The sequence below is a fragment of the Centruroides vittatus genome, unplaced genomic scaffold (assembly GCF_030686945.1).
Source record: "Centruroides vittatus isolate TY-2023 unplaced genomic scaffold, ASM3068694v2 contig_329, whole genome shotgun sequence".
Lineage (NCBI taxonomy): Eukaryota > Metazoa > Arthropoda > Arachnida > Scorpiones > Buthidae > Centruroides > Centruroides vittatus.
The window spans coordinates 4,036,085-4,060,915 of record NW_027122113.1 but is presented as its reverse complement, the minus strand read 5'-3'; the positions used below and the strand labels follow the sequence as shown (position 1 = coordinate 4,060,915).

At 31.1% G+C, this 24,831-nt stretch overlaps 1 protein-coding gene across 1 annotated transcript in view; it reads left to right on the top strand.

The window, feature by feature from the left end:
- The first annotated feature begins 1,802 nt into the window (after nt 1-1,802).
- Nucleotides 1,803-24,831, top strand: part of LOC136973810 (eukaryotic translation initiation factor 4H-like) — a 58,684-nt gene continuing 35,655 nt past the window's right edge. The window contains exon 1 of the mRNA XM_067268586.1: nt 1,803-1,940. Within this exon, the coding sequence (XP_067124687.1) occupies nt 1,915-1,940 (26 nt within the window). The 5' untranslated portion in view covers nt 1,803-1,914. The remainder of the gene's footprint in view (nt 1,941-24,831) is intronic.

The following is a 24,831-nucleotide window of genomic DNA, read 5'->3' as shown; positions in this document are numbered from 1 at the left end:
GGTGCACACTGTTAATAATTTTTTAAAATTTTTTTTAACTTAAATTCAAACACAGATAGATTTTTTATTGGTGAATTTTTATAGAATGAAGTCAAATGAAAATAACTTATAATGTAACTCTGAATTAAAAATGTGATAAATGTGATATTTATTTCTAAATAAAAACTTATTTAATAACATTAACAACTTGATACAAAGTGTAACATGATAAATGTTTATGTGGGCGTTATATTTATACAATGAAATCTCGTTATATAGAACCTCAATAACGAACTTTTAAATTTTCTTCTTTCTTAGGAGCCCACGACAAAATCTTTTACTTGTACGAACATATTTATAACGAACCAAAGTTTTTTAAGGTTTTCTTTACCGTCCCACGGTAATAGAATTCCTGTAATTTTCACTTTACTATAATAATTTCTTTACAATTTTTTCGCTTCTTTGCTATCGTTTTCGAACCGCAAAAGAGAGGGACGAGTTCAGAAGCAACTAACAAGTTTCAGGTGTACTAATCTCAACAACAGCCACAAGTTGTCATGGACACAGGTGTAAGTACGCCATTTATGATTTCTTTAATTTAATTATTAATCTTATTTAATTAGTTATTAATCCTTATTTAAATTGAACGGGTAAAATGGCATCGAGAGACATACGGGAGACGAAAACAACAGGTATAGGAAACTATACCGTTCCTTAATCATATTTCGAATTATATTCTTCCTACACTTGCTTCCTAAACCGGGGGTATATGATTCTCGGGCGTTAATTAACTTGACAATTTCAGAAGTATACTACTTTATTTACATGTAATAAATAAAATTTAAAAAATATATAAGTAACATACTGTATATAATATTTTTGTCTCCTATGTGGACTTCGTATCTGCTATTTAATGATAATTTTGGTAAACGAAGGTTCTGCCGATGGGCCCCAAGACCTGGCAGTGGGTAACGCAATCTAACCCTGCACATTTTGAATGCTACTTGTTTAAAAAGAAGCTATGATGAAACACAATGCTTTATTAACGTAGAACGCACCGAACATATTGGTTATAATTTTACAACCTGGTATGCCCCATTTAAGAGTTACAAGCATCTGTTCGAAGGTTTACCGGAAGCGTCCGCCGGCCCATCAGATAGGACCCTTGTCCAATCTATAATTAACTTACAGTGGTGCCTCATATAACGTGTTAATCCGTTCCAGGTGCACGTCCGTTATAAGAAACGCATTTTCCCATAAAAATACATGTTAAAACATCTAATTCGTTCCGCGGCATAAAATAACCGTACTGTATCATAAAAAAATGAACATGCAGCCAGTCTGTTGCTCGAGTCACGTTACGGCCAAACAGAAAGTCCGTTGTTCGCAGCGTCCGTTGTTCGAGGCGTACGTTATACGAGGCACCACTGTATTTGATAATAATGTATATATGTTTTTCATTAAAACAAATTTTCAGTTTAACAAAAATTTTCGGAGCTTCCCTGAATTTCGTAACAACGAGATTCTATTATATTTTGTTTTAAGTAAGCTAACGCTCACGGAAACGAATAAGGTAAATCCTCATCCAGAATTTTTAAATGTATATCTATAAAAGAAATAGGACAATATATTATCTATATAAAAACGTATAAAAAATACAGTACACGAGTTTTATGACTTAATTTTAATTCTTATATTACAGATAACATATTATAAATTAATATAGAAAATATCTCGTAATTTATTAATTTATCGTCTTTTTGAAAATAAATACGATATAAAAATTTCCATGAATAAAAAAATAAAAATAAAAAGCAGTTTGACAAATGGCCGCTAGAAGACGTTATTTATATTACGTAGTTATCGAGGAGAACGTTTATGGTGTGATTCTGCGCAATAAAGTGCGTAATTGAAAAAAATTTGATAATTTTCGAAATGGCAAACAGATACGGAGATTATAGGTAATTTTGAAAAATAAATAAATAATCTTAATTATTACCGATGATTTACGCGGTTATAAGATGATTTAATGTTTTCCCGTTTAATTATTTCGTATAGTTAAGTTAATAAATACGGTTAAAATAAAAAAAAAACATTTCGTTCTTAAAACGTAAAATGTTGCAATAAATTAATTTTAATTAACTAATTCGATGTGCTTTAGTCAGTAAATGTAATTATTTAAAGAATAATTAAAGCGTAAAGATTATTCGAAAGAATATTATTAAAGCATGACATCACAATTTCGATATTAATCAGCCATTTTGTGTTTCTTTATCGCTATTATTTACTTCTATTCTTAGGAGTAATAAAGTAACACAAAATGGCTGAATAATATCTAATGGGTAAAATGTCATGCCATGCTGCAGTAATGTAATTCTGGAATACTTTGAATGATTTTAACCTCTCTACTCTTTTTTCAAATTAAAGAAAACGTTACTTCATATTTTGTATTCAGAAATTATTTAAAAATTGTTAATAATGAAAATGTACATCAAAATATAAAAATTCCTCTCGAGTTAATTTGCTAAAAATATGGAATTCTGCAGTATGGAATTTATCTTAATGTATTGTTCGGATTCATTGTAATGAGGATGAATGGTTCTAAGAGTCTAACTCATAGAATCAAATTGTAAATGTATGCGAGGATATATGACAAGAAAGACGTGTTGTTCGGATAGGTTGATGTCTTAGTAAAATCCAAAATAAAGCTGGAAGAGATTGTAAATTCAAAACCATCCACATGTTTCTGGCAAAAGAGTTTAACAACAAATGTTTTCTGTTTGTTTTATAAAACTCCCTCGGGTTTCAAACTACAAAATTTCCAATTTGAATGTTTCTAACATTTGATTGTTTGCACAATTTCGGATCGAATGTTTAAAACGTTCCAATTGGAAATTTTGTAGTCTGAAATCCAAAGCTGACTTATAATAAATAAAAAAAAACCAAAAACATTTGCTCCTGAGTTCAAATATGCTCTGTACTCTTGTAACTTTTTATGGGTAATCAGGTTGGAGTATAATTTCTCATCTTCTATGTATGCTGGCTTACTCAGTTGCTGTGTTCCAGTAACAAAACATCAATGTGACAATGAAAAGAACTACTATAAAAGATTTAAAATATGGAATGTTCCAAAAATTTATCAATTTCCATCTACAGATTTAACCTGGGTGAGGTCGCAAAGGTCAACAACCTATTCACGTTTTTCATGAACTATAAAGGGCGATGAATTTTTACAAAATGGCTACTTTATCTGGGTCGCTTGTAACTAGTAATGTAAAATTAATCATATATTACTGCCTGATATAATGATATATGCTGCTCGTAGCTGTTTATCGAGAAATTTTATAGTAGCAGAACAATTATTGCTAGCGGGATACGTCATTATGTGGTATCGAAGCAAGTGAGCGAGATCGTTCTATACATATTTGTGCCCTGTGTGTTAAAAACATCAGCTTTGACATTGTCCTATCAGGGTTAGATTTACAAGTAAATAGCTATGTAAATTGTTGCTTAGGCTTCGACTTTCAAGGAGCCTCAAACATTTGTACAAACAAAAAAAAAATTAAAGTCGAATTTTGTAATAAACATTTTTTTGCAAACCAACAAAACATACTTTACTTTTTATTTTGTGTAGTATTTCGTTAATTTTTTTAAGAATTAACGTAAGGTCTTTTTTTAAAATAATGATAAAACCAATTTTAAAAAAGATTTTTAAAGGAATGGGTATAAAAATTTAATTAAATTCAGTTATAAAACAGAAGACTAGTGAAACCTCGTATCTCTTTCTTCCAATAACCGTATTGAATCAGAGAGATAGTCCGATTTAATTTTTTTCTTTTTATGATTGACTTCTAAAATTGTGAAGGGTTGGTAAGGGGACTTACATTCAGCTTAAGGCTTCGAAATGCTTAAATTCGACTCTGTCTCACACAAAATAACTGGCATTTTAACTTTAAGAAAATATCTTTTAAAATTGACAGCATAACTTGTTCGTGTAAAGTTGGACAATTGGGAAACTGCCAATTCTTAAGTCTAATTCACTCTTTCACAATTCGGAGACGCTCATAAATATAACCGACCGATTTCCGAATAATCATCTGTTTTTCATGTGGGAATAGACGAAAACTTATATTAGGCTCCCGTAAATCTTTGAAATTGCAATTTGGAACGCAACAGAAAGCTTTGCTTTTCCTATTGTTATTCATATTTACTACTGACGTGTTAATAACAACCACTTGGCCTTTTTCCACCTTTATTTAGTTGATACGGTACACGTTTCGGGCCTTATGCCCCTCATCAGTCAACTGGGGGAAGAACTGTTGACTGATGAGGGGCATAAGGCCCGAAACGTGTACCGTATCAACTAAATAAAGGTGGAAAAAGGCCAAGTGGTTGTTATTAACACGAATTTGTGTTTGATTGATTCTTGTGTCGAAGTATCAAACGACCCAGATAGAATAGTTTTGTTTTTAAACACCAGAGGGCGAGCATCCGGTGAAAAATGCGAATAGAGGTCGCTGCGGGTCACCTCGACCCGCATTTTAGATACAGTCATACCTCGGTACTCGAACGTTTCGGAGCCCAAACAAATCGGTACTCGACCAAAAATTTCGAAAAAAAAATGCCCCTGTTCCCGAACAAAATTTTGGTACTCGAACGGGAAAGCCCGCCAAGTCGACACTGACGCCACGGCGGCGGCGTCAGTTACGAGACAGTCCAGTTAGGCCTAAATTTATTTAAATTATTTAATTAAAATTCCAATTATTAAATTTAGCAAGAGATGGCGCTTAACGCCTAACTCTAGTACCAAATTATCTTAAATTATTAATATTACTATAGACATTTGCTAGCCCGATAATACGGCAGTTGTTGGTCTTTACGAGACAGTCATTGTTTGGCATGCACATTAACTTACGCTGTGCTATATTTTTTGAATTAGCATCCTTTTCTTTTGATTTATTAGCCCTTAAACATGGGTCCCAAGAAGAATAAAAGTGAAAGTGGTCAAGTGAAAAGGAAAACAGTGAGAACAACAATCAAACTGAAAAAAGAAATCATTGCTAAACACGAAAATGGAGTGCGTGTTTCGGATCTCGCTGTCAAATATTCTATGGCCAAGTCGACGATATCGACTATTTTAAAAAATAAAGAAACAATAAAAAACATACTAGGGGATTGGAACGCATTAATCTATTTTACATTATTTGTAATGGGAAAAAATGATTTGGAGTTCAAACATATTGGTACTCGAACCTCTTTCTGGAACGGATTATGTTCGAATACCAAGGTACCACTGTATTAATTTTTTTCTTAACAGTTCAACTTTTTTCACTTTTTTCTTTTAAATATTATTAAACATTTTGTTTAGTAATTTAATAAATATATATGTTTACTTTGTAAGCCTTAGTTAATTATTTATTAACATTCAAATTTACATATTAAATTTTGGGGAAAATTTTTATAAGTATCTGAAAAATTTTAACTATTTAAAAAAAACATGAAACAATTAGTGATGATAGAAGTTATTTTTATCATAGAAAAGGTATGTCACTTTATGATTTAAAAAAATTATATTTATTTTATTTACATTACATTAATAATACCAATTTACGCAGACGTCAAGGGTCGCTGCGGGTCACCATGACCCCAAAGAGCAATTATCTCTTAACGCTTTCTGAAAAACTGAGTAACGCCGATATGTTCTGATAATAACAATAAATTTAGGAAGCTACTGTGAGTCACATCGGTAAAACTTAATTATTAACGATTCAGTCGATCATGAAATAGGGGGTGCGGGTCAGAAAGGGTCTTGCGACCCCTCCCGGGTTAAAGAAGATAAATAACAAAAAGAACAACTTTAAATTATATTGGAAAGTTAAAAATTAAAATTGTAATTTCACAATAAATAGTAAAGAATTAGAAAATTTTAAAAAAATTAAAATTAAAATAGCAAATTTTTGATGATAATATAGAATAAAATTATAATTCAGAATTTTGTCAGTCCCTAAACTTGTTCTGATCTATAGACTCAGTCTAACCTATATATCGAATACTTACTACAGAGTTTTAACTTAAAATACAAAATATATTTTATAAGAATAAACATTGATTAAATTATTTGCATATTTTAACTTTCATTGTATTATTTGTTTGTTGTATTAATTTTTAATGTTTATTGTAACTATAATTTAAGCTGTTGAACATATTATTAGAAATGAACTGTCACTAAAATGTAAATTTGTTTTTCATCCTTTTGATCTGAGGACGGAACTGATACATTCTGAAAATATTTAATATTTTTAGATTTTTCTGATTTCTTCGTATTTTATGTTCTAATTTCATTGTTTAATACTACATGGAATTGATTTGTGTGATGTAGCTAATGCCTATAGTTTGTTAACGATTCAGATTAACATTCAGTTAGCCATGAGAATTACTATAATAGTATGCTAATATTTTGTGTTAATCAGTTATTCTAGGGATGAAATATCCAAAAATAGCTGAGAGATCCAACAATTTAAGTTTAAGTACTTCAAGACACTAAGCAAACTTATCAGAATTGAGCCAGCTTCTGAGAAAAAGACTATTGGTCACCAACGTGATTGTTTTAAGCAAGTAAAAATTGCTCTGAGCAATCAATATTTTGTAACGTCTCGTGCGGGAATGTTTAACACTTGTCTTGCAGGCAAGATAAGTGGACCATAGAATTTGAACAACTTGTGTTCTTGCATGAAATGTTTCCTACCTGTTAGCTGGATATCTGTAAACAATTATATACTTTACATAAGCATTCAATAGAATGCCAGAATCTCTTCTGACAAAGTATAAAATAGACTTTCTGTCATCTGGTAATCATTTATAAATACTATTTTTATAAATGTTCCTTACCTAATCATTGGTTAGGTTTCAATATCTTGTTTGAAATTAATGTGTGAAAATTTCATTATTAAAATAACTGTCAGGGTAGTGGACAGAGGTTTCTTGATGTCATCTCATAAATCAGTCAGATTTTATTACCTGTAAAGACAGATACTATGCAAAATATTTTGCAAAAACTAATATTATAAAGCAAATATTATACAGTGAATTAGAAATAAAGACACACCTCTGCAAAAATCGGTGTATGTCTTGCAGATAACAAGTATGAACTAGTAAGAAAGTGAATAATGCTAAAACTGGAAAAAGAAACCTTGTCATTACTGGTTATTAAATAAGTACAGTATAATGATGGTGCAGGAAAAATAAAAACTGATTAAGCCAACGGAAGAAACAGTTTAATCTTATTACATGTTTCTGATTGATTATACTCAATATACTTTTTAAGATTCTTGCTTCTATTGACTATGGTTGGCAAAATAAGATACTTGTGGTGGCAGGTGGCACCATTATTGAGATTGGCAACACAAAAAGTAGAAAAAAGATCTGATTCTCATTCTTTTGTATTCTTGACATGGGTGAGCTTTTGAATGGAACCTGTCAATACACGTGAATTTCTATTTGTACAAATGTGCAAATTTCTTTGTTTGTCAATTTTTAGCCAGTTGTACATGTATATTGGAAGACTGATGAAATAAATATCATTATTGTTAAACAAAAAATTTGTGTGGAATCATTTCCCTGAGGAAACACCACAACTGATGACCTTACGCAACCCACTATTTTGATGATTGACTTGGATTGATTCTCCATCCCTACAACTGAACTAAGATGAGATACAATGCTCCTCACAAACAACAAAGGAAGATCACATGGCCACCCAACTCAACAGCAATTTCCAAAACTGAAGACAAAGGAAGATCAGTATACGAGGTCAGTGCTTTGTTCTTTTTATTTGAGATTGTTATTCGGCATTCGTTAGACCTCAATAACCATAATGTCAGCTATGTCCATTACTGAAAGTAACCACATGAGCAAGGTTAATAGAATCACACTACAACTGCCTGTATTTTGGAAACAAAATATTCAGTTGTGGTTTACACAAGTAGAGGCAGCCTTTGTGCTTTCAGGAATACCAAACGATAATACTAAGTACACTAGCCTGGTTTCATCAATTGACTTTGAAACCCTATCTTGTGTCATTGACATTATTTTTCAACCACCAGATGAGAACAAGTACAGAGCACTTAAGCATAATGGAATTTTCCAATTCAGAGAACAAATGCCTTAAAAAATCACTAAGCAAGTTACAGTTACAGTTAGGGAAACTGTGAGAAATAAACTCAATGATGAATTTATAAAGAGTTTATGGCTAAAATGGTTACTGGCCAGCATTCAAATGATCCTATCTACATCAAGTGGGAAATTGGCATACCTAGTCACACAAGCAGACAAAGTGCATGAAGTAATGGGAGTGTCTAACAATTCAATTCCGATGGCAATAATCTAACAGATAACTTTTTATCTCGTTGGAAATTAAGATGGTGGGGAAGGAGGGATGTTACAGATATTAAATGCAGTCGACGTTCCCCATTCTCTCTGTATTAAAATCTTCAATTTATCATTTATCATTTATGCCACAAACACTGAAACAGTTGTGGCGATCTCTCATCCATTATTTCTGATCTGCAAAACCAAATAGAGAAGCTCATCATTCACGTGGAATGACTTTCAAGTGATGCAGATCCGGTTCATGAAATGATAACCACTGTTCGTTCTCTCAAAACTGAAGATACCCCCACCAACATATGCAAAACAGCCATAATTGCAAATTTTGCTATTACCACAACCAGTTTGGTGCCTCAGCAAGGAAATATAGGAAGCCATATTGTTTCAGTAGCTAGAGAAATGCACGAGTGCTACCATTCAGAACTCAATGAGTGGTAGCAAGCATAGAATGTTGAGTGTCGACAATTGCCTAATGGTTTTCGACCAAGCTACAAATCATAGATATTTAATTGACACTGGCAACAACATCTCTTACATTCCCGCAAAGGGGAATACAAAAAATGGCAAAATCCAAACCATTAGGGCTGTATGCAGCCAACTAGTCAAGAATCAAAACTTTCGGCATTAAACTGCTACATTTAGACCTTGGATCATGCAGAATGTTTAATTGGCACTTTATCATATCGGAAGTTTCTACACCTATTATAGGAGCCAAGTTTTTAAAGCATTTTGACCTTCTAGTCAACTTAAAGAAACAAAAATTAATCGATATGCTTACCAAGCTTGGTGTGAATGGAAGATCAGATATTTGCAGCTAACCAGCCATAAAAGTTATTATTGAAGGTAACCCTTGTTTTCAAAGGCTATTAAAAGATTACCTGGACATGATATCACAAGACCTAAGTTTACAGTGACAAAACATTCAACTGTCCATTTCATCCAAACAGTAGGTCCTCTGGTACACAGCAGATCACAACAACTGCATCTGGAAATCTTTGTGGCTGTGAAGAAAGAATTTGAATTCATGATAGAACAAGGAATGTGTTTCTTTTCAAAGAGTTCCTGGGGCCATATTCTGGTCACCATCTCTGGTCTCCCGTCTCTCACAAGCCAGTTGCCGATTGGCTAATCCAAATGATTAGCCAATCAGCAACTGGCTTGTGAGAGACCAGAGACAGTGACCAGAATACGGACATTACAACTTAGCAATTTGAAACTTTCAGACACAGAACTCTATTGCGACATATCTACAGTTATGGTGAGACCTTACATGTCGAAAGAACACTAATACAAAGCATTCAAGACAATGCACAATCTTTCACATTCAGGGATTAAAGCTACAAATAGAGCACAGTGTTTCATTTGGCCATCAATGAATAAAGGCTGTTGCAGATGGGCAAAAGTTTGTATTCCCTACCAAAGAGCTAAAATCCATCACCATATTTTGAGTCCACTTTGTTCTTTTCCAGTACTAGGGATTGATTCAAACATGTGCACCTGGATCTGGTAAGACCATTACCACCATCCCAGGGATATACATAAGCTATTGCTATTATAGTTTCAGATGGTGGCCCAAGCATTCATGTCCAGTTGAATTTCTTACTTTGGCATTCCACAAGTCTAGTGACAAAGGATGAAGTTTGAAGCAGAATAATTCCAGGTGCTAACTAGATTACTGGAGATAGACAAACTGCTTACAACTGCTTTTTAATCCTAAAGTGAACAGCATGGTGGAACAGCTACATCGCCCACTCAAAACAGTGATAAAAAGTCATATGACTGAACGTTGTGTGGACATTCTGCCAACAATCTTTCTCTGATTCTGTTTGGCATTTAAAGAAGACATCAGAGTGACTACATCTGAGTTCATATATGGAACAATCCTTTGCCTACGGGGAGCCCTTGGACACTAAGCATCAAAGGAGTTCATGGAGACTCTTAAGAGAAGTTATGCTACATCTCCAGCCAATACCAGCTATCAATCATGCATCACAGAGGACTGTCTTCATCCACAAAGACTTACAAGTATGCTCACACTTTTTTTTTAAGACAAGACATTGTTCGTAAACCATTTAAGTCAGCATACAATGAACCATATAAGGTTGTTGACAGATTCAATAAATGGTTTAAAGTTACCATTAGGGATCTTGGGGTCATAGTTTCAATTGACTGTATGAAGCCCACCTTTCTTCTCAACGAAAACACTACACCAACTGAACTGCTATGTCACCGAGATGTTCAAGCACTGGCAACAGTCACCTATCAAACAAAACGTGATCAGATAGGACAGTGCATTTCCTCATATGATTTCATCTCTAAAAACACTGGAGGAAGAATGCTGTAGTGGCAGATGGTACTACCATCAAGGAAGCATCAAGGTTGGCAGCAGAAAAAATAGAAAAAAGAGCTGATTCTCATTCTTTAGTTTTGACATAGGTGAACTACTGAACAGAACCTGTCAATATGTGCATGAATTTCGATGTATATGAACACGTGAATTTCTTCATTGTCAATTTGTAGCCAGTTGTGTGTGTATGTTGGAAAACTGATGAAATAAATATCATTGTTAAACAAAAGGTTTGTGTGGAATTATTTCCCTAAGGAAACACCACATACTTGTTAACATTCTGAAAGAGCTATTGAATATTATTCAGCATGATATAGAACTCTTCTACAGCTCTGTGAACTTGTTGATAAAGAAAATACCATAATAAAACCACTGATTTATTTCACCAAAATTTAATTCTTGATATAAGTGAATTTGTGATAATTTCCAAACTCATCCTGATTGTAAATTTAAGTACAGTAGACCCCCCTATAACACAGATTCGTATAACACAGCGAAAAAATTGCGATCGTGTTTGTATAACACGCTAAAAGAGACTCGTATAACATGGTAAAACATCATCACCGACTTGTGTCGCAACAGGATTGCACAAACCATTGAGTTTAAACGAGCAGTGGACCTAGTAAAAACCATTTATTATTTAACGGCCATAAAAATTATATTTATATTAATGATGTCTCCAAAGTTCAGCGAATTTTTTGCAGAAAAATAACTTATCAGCAAACACACACACACACCGTTTGATGAGCCGCTCTGCGACAAAAACAAGCTTAAGTAATGGCATCGTCAAACAGTGCACGCTTGGTAACTAATCCTACAATTTTTTGTTTATAGCATAGTTTATATGGATTATTCCCAAAAAATTGTGTGTGTTTTGGAAATGTTGAGTCATATTAGTCTAGAATCAATTAATTTTATGAAAGAAAACCTTTCAAACGGCTGTAGCCCCTAAACCGCACATGTGCCGGGCTGTGATTGCTCATGTATTTAAGTGACTTGTACAACACTGAATTCATATAACACGGAATGTATCTCCCATGTTATGGGGGGGGTCTACTGTACTTGCATCTTAGTTTATCAAGAACACCTAATAAAGTTTATGTAATAACACAGTCTCTGCCATAATATTGGTGAAATTTAGTAATAAATGCACCTAAACACCAAAAACCAGCAAATATATATATATATAATGTCAGTCCATAAGTTCATGCATATTTTTATCTACAAAAAAAGCAGCAAAAAATTTTAATTAAATTTTATTTTAATCTATAATGTATTCACCATTATTTTGTACAATTTCTTGCCATCTTGATGGTAGCTTTTTAATCCCATCTTCGTAAAATGATTTCGGTTTTGAATCAAAATATTCAGAAATAGCCTTTTTTACATTGTTCTCATCCTCAAAAGTTTTCCCTTTTAAAAAATTCTGCAAACTGCGAAAAAGATGATAATCACTGGGAGCAATATCTGGCAAATATGGTGGATGAGGTAAAATTTTCCAGTTGTAGCTTTCAAGTTTCTGTACAGTTATTTTTGCAGCGTGTGGTCTGGCATTGTTATGCTGCAAGAGAACCTGCTTTCTGTTCACTAACAATGGTCAATTTTTTTTCAATTTTTCATTTAAGCGCTCTAATTGCTCACAATACATTTGAGCTGTAATTGTTTGATTAGGTTCTAACAGCTCAAAGTGAATTACACCTGACATATCTCACCAAACAGACAAAAGAATTTTTTTTGGATGCAACCCACCTTTTGCAGTCGGTTTTGGCTGCTTGTCGCGATCCATCCATTGTCTTTTTCTCGTCACATTATTATAGAGGATCCATTTTTAGTCTCCAGTAACCAGCCTACCAAGAAAAGGTTCTAAGCAATACGGGATAAAAGAGACGTGCAAATGTTTACACGTCGTTGTCGGTTAGCTATTGACAGTTCATGCGGTATCCATTTTCCTAGCTTTGAAACTTTTCCGATTTGTTGTAGGTGTTTATGAACAGTTCCATGGGATGAATTTAAACATTCCACAATTTCATCAACTGTTAAAGATGGTTCTGCTTCAACTAGTGCAGAGAGAGCATCAAAGTCAACAGGTCTTCCAGTACAAGCCTTATCCTCCACACTAAAATCATTGTTTCTAAATCTTTCAAACCACTTCTGTGCAGTCCTTGCACTAATTACAATTTGATGATGTACAGTATTTATTTTTTTGGCTGCATTTGTAGCATTCTCACCGCTTAAAAATAAAAAGTATAAAACATGGCTTTTATATTCATCCCTTACTTCCATTTTAAGGAAAATAAACAACTGAAATGTTCACAATTCTGAACAGTATTATATGAATGAGATTCAATTTAACACTTCAATGTAAAAATTATCACATTAGACTGACATTTTTAACAGCAAAACAAGATTTTTCTCAAGGTCATAAAAATGTGCATGGACTTATGGACTGACCTGATAGTATTTGCTGGCTTTTTTGGCATTTAAGTGCATTCATTACAAAGTTTGTGTGTTAATGCTTTTTAAATGCAAGAGTTCAAAGTAGCATACCATTTGCTTGATATACAGTATTTACTCTTCTTGGTATTGCAACAATACTTCAGTCAGATAACAGTAGTTTGCAAACAAAATACATTAACAATAAATCCATAACTCTGATTTTTAAGTAATGCCAAATTATCTGCCATATTATTGTGCTTTAGTAAGACTAATTTGAATAATTAGATATAAAGTAATTTGACTAGAAGTAGGCAGTTAGGCTGCTTTCTTCTGGTCAAATTACTTAGGCTAATTTGAATAATTAGATATATATTGTATCATGATAATATGGCAGATCATTTGACAGACAATAATTTGTAATTTGGAGGATTGCTGGCTTCAGCTGAAAATCCTGGCATAGTTAATGCCAAGGAAGCATTGAAAGAACAAACCAAAATATAAAAATATGATTTCAACATGGATGCAGGATAAAAGTAATCTTCATTGGAGTGAAAATATGTGGTTTATCCAGTTAATGAAGAACAGAATCTAACATTTACGTATGAAAAGATCTCCATATGAGGTGCTGTTTGATAGCAAAATAAAGCTTGGTTTGAATACTTTAATTCCATTGTATTTAACACTAAATGAGGTTCGAGAAATGATGCAACAAACTGAACAAATATCATCATTGTGAGTTAGTTAATCAATTTTTGAATTCATTCACTTGGGCCACAAATGTCTAGATGGCTTGTCTTAAAATATCAATTTTTAAAACTTAAGACAGCAGTAAACTTAGTGTGAACAAGTATTTTTACTTAGAATCATATGAATCACATTTGGAAATTTAACATATTACAGCATCATCTGTGACTTTCAACAAAAATTTTCATAAGTATACAATGAGTGTATTGTTTTAACATCATAAGTAAACATACTAAATATTAAAAATAATTTTATATATTTTTTTCAATTAAAATATAATTTTGTTTATATTTTAAACTGTTTTGCTGACACTTTTGACAATTGCAGAATTAAAAAGCAGGTTTCTACATTGAAAATAAAGTTCTAAAATGATAAAGCAACCCAACTCCAACAGACCTTGGCTGCTGGGGTATTGAAAAAATTAGATTCCAACAACAGCTTGAAAGAAAAGATCTATTAGAATTATGCTACTTCATTATTTTAGGAACATTATTATTAGCATGTGAAATTTTGTTTTACAATTTTTATATGTACAATTTGATCTTCAATTTTATAAAATTTAAGAAGGAATATTTAGAAACTATTTAATTTATTAATTATATGATTGATAAAAATTATATTTAAATATTTTGGGATTATTCTTAAGTTTTAAAAAAAATCAGTAAGTGAAAAATTTGGCTTAGAATATGATTTACTTTAATAATTAATTTTTTCTTAGATCATTTAAAATATTATTTTTTTAATAATTTTATTTTTTTAAAATTAAAAATTTGTTTCATAAAATTATTTTTCAGTGAAAAAAGCTCATTAATAACTTTACTTTTATTAAATTATAAACTTTATTTTTATTAATCAAATAATAATTGACAGTTTATCTGCACAGGCAAAATAATGGCATTTGCCAGACATTTCATGCACAAGAATTCCAGTGATGATAATTCAGTATCCCATTTATAGTAAGGTCTGGTAAGAAACAGATTTTAGCATTGTTTAGAAAATGTTTGATTGTGATAGTAACATCTATTTATAATATATTTATATTTAAAAATAAGTTATAATCTTGCTTAATAAAATAAACAAAAATAAAATTTGATTCTTTATCATTTCCCAAAATTGAAGTATTTGAATTATAATAATTTTTAACTCTTGAATTTTATCAGTTAGACTGCTCAACATAACAAAATTAAAAGCAAGCTTACTTTTTTGAAACAAAATTAATTTGTGACTATTTATTCACTTTTTCAAAATAATATTTTACTTTATATGATGATTAGGAAATTCTTACAGGAATGGTAATTTGAAAGCTTAAAAATTCAATAACTGATAAGATCCAAAATCTCATTATTAATACATTAACATAGTTTTTGCTTCAATATTTAAAAAGAATTATATTCGTTGCTATGCTTTTTTAAGTCTTTAAAAGCAGTTATTTGAGTTTTTTTAAAAATAAATTTTCTAATATCTAAATTGAATTAACTGATTAAATTATTTTTTATAGTTTAAAATTTAAAATTTGTTTTAATATCAATTGTAAAACTGTAATTTCTTGCTTTTATGAATAATAATTACTCTTCATGTAAATGCTTTTGAATTAACATTGTCTTTTGAGATACTTAATCTAAATTTTCAATCTTGTATCTCAAGGTGGACAAAGTTGGTATATTGAAAAATTTTATATTTGAAGTATTTATTTTCTTTGCTAGAGAGATCTGAAATTTTCCAGTATATTAATATGCATAATCAGCTATGTTTTAAAATAATTATTTAGATTAACTAGTACTTAGGAAAAGTTTTGCATTTCTTTCCTTCTCCAAGTGCAACTGGACATTAGTTATATGCAGTGTATGGTTGATAAAATATCCAGAGGGAAAGATGATCACTTGGTTTATGTACAGCTTAAAATTTTATTTCATTTTATTATTGGTGAGGGTGGCAAAAAGATCATGGTGATATTAGTACTGCAGTGAGAAAAAATCATAGTTTACATGTAATTTGTTTTTGATGCATTACATTATCACTATAATTCTCTGAATGGATATTTATCTGCAAATTTTTAAGTGTTATACATGTTTTGTGATTGCTGTCAAGACTTTGACAATAATGACTTGAAATCTTGATAGCGGATACCATGCTTAAAGAGATGATCCTATAATAATCAATCATTTACTGCATTTACTCATGTATAAGATGATACTGCATATAGGACAAGATGTGAGTTTAAAGATCAAAATAAAGAAAATTAGATTTATTAACAATTCTAATTTTATTTCATTTAATCACAAATAAAATATCAAATTCATGTAAATGCACATATTGTCCCACAAAAATTACTGGCATTTTAAACTTTAAAGAAAAATCTTGTAAAATCAACAACATAATTTGTTCATGTGAAAATGGACAATCTGAAATCTTTTTTGCCAATTTGTAACCGTTGAATCCACTCTGTCAATTATACTTATGAGTTTTTCCGAATTCTGATTTTCGAATAATCATGTTTTCATGTGGGAATAAATCAAAACTTATATTGGGTGCTTGTGTGAAGTTGCAATTTCAATTTGGAATTCAATTCAAAAACTTTGCTTTTCCTATTGCTATTCATCTTTACTCCTGACAGTACACAAGAATAATTCAAACACCAGAGGGTGAGCATCTGGTAAAAATGCAAATACAAGGTTCACAAAAATTATTCCAAAAATGCAAAGAATCCTTTTCTTGCGTGTATAAGACAAACTAGATTTTTGAAGCAGTGAAAAATATAAAAACCTATCTTATATGCAAGTAAATACAGTATTTTCCTCTATCTCTCTCTCCCCAGATACTTGCAACTCTTTATGATTAGATAGTTATTAAGGATTGGAGAAATGATTTTACCATGTGGAAGATTTTATTGATAAAAATATCCAAAGTTTAGTTTTGAAATGATAATCTGTAGAGAGTAGAAGAAACAATAGAAGATTAATGGTGTATCATTGAAGACTTAGCTTTTGGTTCAATTTAATTTGTATTATTAAAATTGGACTGCAAAGATAATTAATTGAAGAACTTATCCCCCATTCTCCTAAATTAGTTAGTTCTGAATAATTTTTATTATATTAATATAATTTTATTTGTTATTTAGTTAATACAGGAAATTGTCTCATTAATTTGTGTGATTAATATAATAAATATCTGATATCGGCTGTAAAAAAATTAAAAGATATTTCTTTGATTTTAACATGCACTGCCATTTAAAATTCTATTGAGTTTTCTATGGCAATTAATTTTAAAACCATTTTTATTAAGTTTTATTGAGTAACAGTTAGAAAATCAATAGATAATGTTTATTAGCTCTTTATACTCATCTGCATTCACAACAGTTCAAACTGTTGTAGTAACTGGAAAAATTGCAACAGAAAATAGACATAACCACAGAGGAACCTTAAACCATTTGCAGTAAGCTTTAATATGAGGAAATGCTGACTAATGTTTTCAATCTGCTTAAAATACAATTTTATCACATTAAATACAAAATATCTTATTAAATTATCATAAAAATTGCATCATCATTATCATGTATTTTAAAATTGATTTTAAACAGATATCATTGTTCTTTTTCTTGAATTCTGTTTTAGAATGTTCTGATCTGAAGATGATCTCCTAAGAAGATTGAAAACAATGGTCAGAATTTTCTTATATTAAATGCTTAAGGTTTCTCTGTGGTTGTATGTATTAACTGTTCTTTTAATGCTGCATCATAATGTTACCTTGAAGATATTCTAAATATTAAAAAGTAAATTAAATTAAAAAGTAATCCCTAACAAAATTTGTTTTAACTAATGTGACTTTTGAACAGTATAAAGCAATAAAATTGTTTCATTAATGCATGATGCACCTTGTGAATTATCTGTAATGACTGCTGATTGTTGTTTTGGCTTGCAATTGTAAGATTCACTTTTACTGTAGTAAAAGTGATTTAAAAAAGTGAAGTTAGGAAGTACATGATTATGCACGAAAAAGTAGTCTTGGTCTGGTTTGTCTCTTGCACTAGTGTATCATATGAAGTGAGTGAGCTGCATCAGTTGTGTTGGTAAACATGGTGTCCTGTATTGTGCAAATCCACACACAATATAGGAACTGAGGGACAACATCAATGGCACAGCTGTGTACAGATGACCATTTTCAACATCTTTTTATGATAGTGATACCAGCAGTTTAGTTCTGTTTTTCTCCTAAGTTGTGGACCAGTATTACTTTTTCATGTACCACCCTGTACTTTAATATTTTTGATTAAATGTAATATATAATAATCATTCAAATATATTTACGATGAATGATACAACTTAATGAAAAATTATAATTCATTAAACTTGATAATTCTCTATTTGATATATTAAGAAAAAATACTCACTTTGAATTCAATAAAATTTGAATGATTACATAGTGATCCTGTAATAAATTAAGTAACACTAACAATTTTCTAAATTATAAATTGAAGTTAAGTTATTAGAATAATTTGGCATTACAGTAGAGCGTCATTTATCCGAATCAGTTGGGACTGGGGTTGTTCGGATAACTTATTTTTCGGTTAACCAATTATATATGAAAAAATATATTAACCTATTCCATGTCACTTCATGTTGAATTTTTGTCGATTTTAAGCCTAATGAAAATTTTTATAATGATCATCATGGCCATTGTATCGTTAAAAATTATTTCTTTATTTTGTACAAACAAAATAAATATATGGAAAAATATAAAACAAAAAAAAAAATTATACTTCAGAAGCTAATCTAGTATCAAAAACGTTCAATTCAGCATGACACAGTCTGACTGGAAAGCTTTCGGTTGATCGGCTTTCAGATAAATGATGCTCTACTGTAATAGTAACTTAAGAGAATTTTTAATATGATAAATTATATGATGTACTGAAATTTTATTAGAAATAAATTAAGTAAAGTTATGATTCATTTTACATTAATCAGTCTGTTTTTAATTTTTATACAGTCAAATTGCATTAAAATTGCACTTAAAGAACACTGATAAAGCAAATTTTGCCACTGCTTTGACAAAACACCATTGTCACTATGTTCATTTTCATGCAATAAAAATTCAAAAATTTCACCAGAATTCATTAAACCAGACTGTAAATTACCTTCACAACCCTCAATAAAGCTTTTTCCAATAATTGTTGCTTTTTACACTTTTTGAAGTGAACAATAAAAAGTGGTACTGTAATAAATGTTCCATTTTGAATAGAATAGATTTTATAGTAAGCAAAGATGAGCTTGACCTCTGATTGTAGAGCAATTTAAGAGCATCTGGTTTTAGTGGACCACTCTACTGTACTCAGAAAATAGGGGCTGAAGTTTAAGTATGCCTCTTTAAATGGATGTGATCCCATGCAAACATGTGCTAGTTTGCAAATGGAGGTGTTCATACAGTGATGGCAAGTTAGGCTCCTTTTTTACTCTTTTGGTGCCAAAAAAGAGCTGGTGCCTTAGCTATTTTTTTGGCTATGCACATGCCATTGTTAACATAACTCAAACTCATACATTATGCTCTGCACAATAGTGTCAGGACTGGTCAAGATGTTGCTCAATGACAAAAATGATGATTTCATAAATGAAGATGAGATTAATAGTGATGTTTACCTGTCCATGCCTACTTTCAAGTATGAAATGGACACAGTAGGTATCTTAGGCTTCTATCTGCAGTTTGAAAGTGATGCAGATGAATATCTAAAGATGACATTTACAATTGAAAAAATATATATTTTTTCTACTTTTTCAAACAATCTTCAACAGAAAAAAATCACAGATTTCTTTTAGCTTAGTTTTTTTAACCATTCTGATTAACTGTATTTAGTAAATTAAAAATATTATTTAGCGATTTAAATTACCTATCAGCCTTACCAGAACCCTGAAAATCATTAATACAAACTTTTGATAAATCAGACTAACAACTGTTCCCCTACCGATTCATATTAACCCAAGTTTTTGAACAACACAAAAGTATAGGTGCTCTCCTACTTAAGAACAGGTTAGATTTGTAAGTTTTGTTATAAATTAAAAACTAACCTAGAAAATACATTTGTACACAGAATAACTATATATACTTAGTGTTTGATTCGTCATTTTACTTAATAGAATACATTATGCCTATTTACCCACTTGCTACTGCTTAGTATCAGGTGTTTCAAATGCGGTTTTTTTTTCCGTTTTCGTCTAACACACTTAGTTTTCTCGGTAATAGAGCAACACTTCTTGCATTTATATCCACTGCTAGATTTACTATTACATTTGGATGCATTTTTGAAGCCCTAATTGTAAAAGTTTATAAACATTGCAAACAACAGTGAAAAACACTGTTACTCCAATGTTAATAACTTTGACACCACTTCACAAGCAGTGATGGAACATTAGAATTCATGTGAAAACAAAAAAGGATGATATGCAGTAGAAATAAATCTACATTAATTATTTATTACTGGCTAAAGACTGATTTCAATACCACCCACAACTGGCAAGAGGACTTTGGAATCTGCACAAAATTAAATTTTAGATGTACAGTCAAAGTTTGTAAATAGAGGAGCTCCTGTATGTAGCTTTCAAACAAAGCAAATATCCTATCAACATAAAGTAACTTTGGAATAAGCATTTGTAAGAAATATAAACAAATACAGTAAGACCTGTTTAGTGCTTCCTTGATTAATGCTGATTCAATATAACACAGTCTTCTCTTAGCCTTAAAAAAAGTTCAAAATTTATGCTGATTCAAATTATCACTGCATTTCATTGATTCATATATAATACAATTATTCCCAAACATGAACCAACCAACCAGCTACGATAAATTACCACCATTTGCTGATTGCAAAAGGTGGCAATTCATCGTAGTGCTGTACTTTCCCTAAGTCTATGTTTGTTTGGTGCAATTTTGGAAAAAACATAACATTATGGATGCCATAGGAAATATCAACTTCCCTTGGCAAGAAATAACTGATAAATACATGAACGAAGTGTGGAAGAAGTTATGACTCAGGTATCCAAAAATTCTCAATGAGAAGAGCCTATCACTGTATTGTTAGGTTGACCAAATTGTCAATCTAATCGATACAGCAGGACTAGAGATGTAGATGAGCTGGATATTGAGGAGTTACTGCAGGTTTCTGGTGAGTCTTACCAATGATGACTTTCAAGAATTGGCAGAACAAGGAATTCATGTAGAACTGGAAAATAGTCATTCTGAAAATGAAGAACCCAAAGAATTTCTCTACAGATTTCCATAGTAAAAGTTTGGTAATGATAACTGAAATTGTTGATCAAATTGTGGCACATGATCTAGATTTTGAAAGGAGTGCAAAAGCAAGATGAGGCATTTTGGATGTGATCTCTTGCTACCGACATTTGCTTAAGGAAAGAAAAATAAAGCGACAAATGAAACCACACGACTTTATTGCAAAAACAAGAATTTCAGAAGAGCCAGGACCTTCATCGCAAAACATGAACTTTACATTTATGTGTGTATATGTTTAAGTATTATTTAACACACATTATTATGCAAATTAATATATAAAGTTAACGTAAAACTAAAGTAAAATTGTTTATTTTTGGTCGCATGTTCCCCTTTCCCTATTTACTCTGTGTTAAAATGACCTTGTTTATGCTGCTTCATTTAGTGCTTTGTTGTCTAGGAACATATCTCCTGTGTTAAGCAGGGTCTTACTGTATTTAAGAAAATCACCTGGCATACACTTTGAGTAAAACTAATCAGTACAAACACAACTGTTATTGAAGGATAAAAGCATATTTCAAAATAATCAATGTAAATCATTTAAGTTCTTCCCCAATGTGAATTATGCAGAACAGTTAAAAGAAACATTGTAAAGAGCATTAACAATGTAAAAACACACAGATACTAAAAATATCTTCTTTACTCGCCATGTCCAATCATCAGGAACAAACTATTCTCACAGCAGAGATGATCTTTCTTTAGAGGCTACGCCTCTGCCAAATTATGTAAAACAGTCTAAATTGTCCACAGGTGACAATCCCGTCACAATTAAAAATATATTTCTTTTAGGGCTGGCAGAAATACAGTATTTCCGCCAGCCCTAAAAGAAAACCAATCTGGCAGGAGTGATTGGACTTGAACCTTTCATTCTCTTCTGTGTTCTAAACCTTTGTAAAGCATCAGCCGGCGACTTGTGGCTGAGATAAAACTTCACCAATAGTGCTTTATCCAACAACGTCAACATCATAATGAAAACCATATGTCAGTGCCAGTAACAGGTAAATTCAGAAATGAGCTGTTAATTATACACCCTGAATTTTATAAGATTCAGATTTGTACAATTTCAGTGATTTTTCTTGCATTCAGCACCTCTATTGACAAAAATTTGAACTATTTTCTTTTTCTCTACCCAAATAAATCTCCCTTCGTGAGAATAACTTTTGTGCAGACCGCATTCAAATATACCAATTTTTTTAACTTTTATGAATTTCTAAACTATTCAGATTTATGGGACACCCTGTACATTGTAAAGAGCAATTTAAAAGATGTTCTCTTCCAGTGCATTTGGCAAATAACTTCACATTTGGTTATACCAGTTTTGGCCATTTACAATGATAATACATTCAATACTGTGTCCAGTTATAGATTTCAGTAAAGATAATCAAGAAGCTGTATCACTAATAATAATGGTATTTTTATTGCCTCAGCAGTGGATGAGTTTCAAGTTTTCTATACCTATTTTGTGATATACAAACTGTTCTAATACAATTTTGCAGTTTATTTTCAGATCTCTTCCCTACAATTTTCATACCTATTTTATGCCAACAGTTCTCAATTGGGTTCAGATCAGGACTGTTATTATTTGGTCAGCTTATGCATCTAATCTGAGTTTCTTGTAGGAATTTTTTACATAAATAAGTTTAATATCAGTTTAAGTGACAATAATGCTAACAAATTAGAGAAAAAAGACTTTTTATATAAAACACTCCAAAAATACCTTTAAAATTGCATGTATTTAATCGACCTTTTTTCATCATATTTACATAATGACATGGTGCAGAGTTGTTCTGAAAGATGCAGGATTTAGTGTGTCAAACTATTCCTTGATTGTTGAACAATTTTGTGAAATAAATCCTATATCTTCCAGGACAACTGTGTGGCATGGGCAGATGGAGGTCATGAACATTGTGAAAGTTGTTTATTGGGAAAGAGACATCCCTTACACTACCTGCAAAATCAACAGTCTGTTACTAAAGTTCACTACAAAACTGGTTCATACATGTATTACTCCATACTGAGAAGTATCCTAATGTGTACTGACTGAAAAAAGAGACGAAATCAAATTCTGTGGTGTCTTCCAGGCCAAGGGGAGGATTTGTCAGTTTCTGTAAAAGAGAAGCATGCATATGCATCTCCACACAACTTAAGAGGAAGAGATCAGCAATGACAACGTTTTTGGACATTTCTGTGACAATACACAGAAAGACACGCAATAATGGGCCAGATGAAAGTGATATTGTGTCCTTGGGACAGAAGATTTTATAGATTGAGATAATCTCACATTTTAATTAGTTTTGAAAATTCTCCCCTGCAACTCTATTGGTCTCTCACCTGTTTTGAGATGAATAGAGAGACCATTTTCAGACCACAACAAAGATCATTGTCAACAATTAATTTGCCACCAAATTTTATCCTGATTGAAGGTGATTATTGGTCTTAGGAACATCTTTGTCTTAAATCAGATGGAATGTATACTTCCCTGACAGTAATTTGACATAAAAATTTGAAGTCATTCAGAATTTCTATAGGATACAAACAATTCAATAAAATATTTACATTCTTTTATAAAGTTAATGGGGAAAAGGTGTTTGTCTCAACACCTGTAGGACCTCAATTCACCACTATGTTTACATTACATGAGATAGCAAGAAGATTGCTTCATCTTCTGGCACATACTGTCGTCAATCTAACAATATTTAAAAACTAACAGGTTACTTTGCTATATTTCTTATGTTTATTTTATTCATTTTACTACATAAAATACATATGCAGATGGTAACTAAAAAAAATTCTTAATATTAAGATGGTAACAAAGAATGTGTGTTACATATATTGGTCTCATTCATAATGTATAATGTAATGTACTACAAAAAATTCTATCGCAGAATGTGCCAGAAGGAATAAAGAATTAAGAAAACCTAATCATGACCAACAATAAAGTAAAACTTTAACTTTAAAATTTTGTGATTAATATATAATTGTTTTCATATGTGTTTTATAAATTCATTCAAAATGTCTCCTAGGAATAAGACATTTTGAATGCTCAAAAATTCAGGAAATTGTGTGTATAAAATAATACCTGTAAAAGTGAATGAATTACTTATACAAGTTTTGTCTTTTATAATAAACATTAAAGATAAAATAAATTTTTTAATGATAAATATACTGGATGCACTGAAAATTGGAGGCTACTTTGATTAATAAGCAGGTTTTTGCTTTATTGGTAAAAATAAACTGATTCAGTAAATGACAATGCTACAATTATTTGTGAATAATATATTCATCGTAAAAATAATTTTAATTTTCAATTTTATTAAATATTTGTTTCAGTATTGCACATTATTTTTTAAATAAATAATAACAATTATTTACTGTATTTTATTTTCCAATCTAAAAAATTTTAGTTTATTAATAATGTAGAAATAATTTAAAAAGTTGAAACTAATATGAAACTCCTTGAAGACTTTTCTTCAAATGGGTAAAGCAGGTATTCAATGATTATTTTTAAGGCTGCTAGGAGTTAAAATCACAGAGTTCAATCATTTGTTTCTTAACAGTTTCTACAATATAATCTTTTAATAGACTTAAATATTTTATACTAGCTTGCTATTCTGTAAAATAACATTTTTCTCTGAAAAAATGTTCTCAAACACAAATGAAACTGAAAC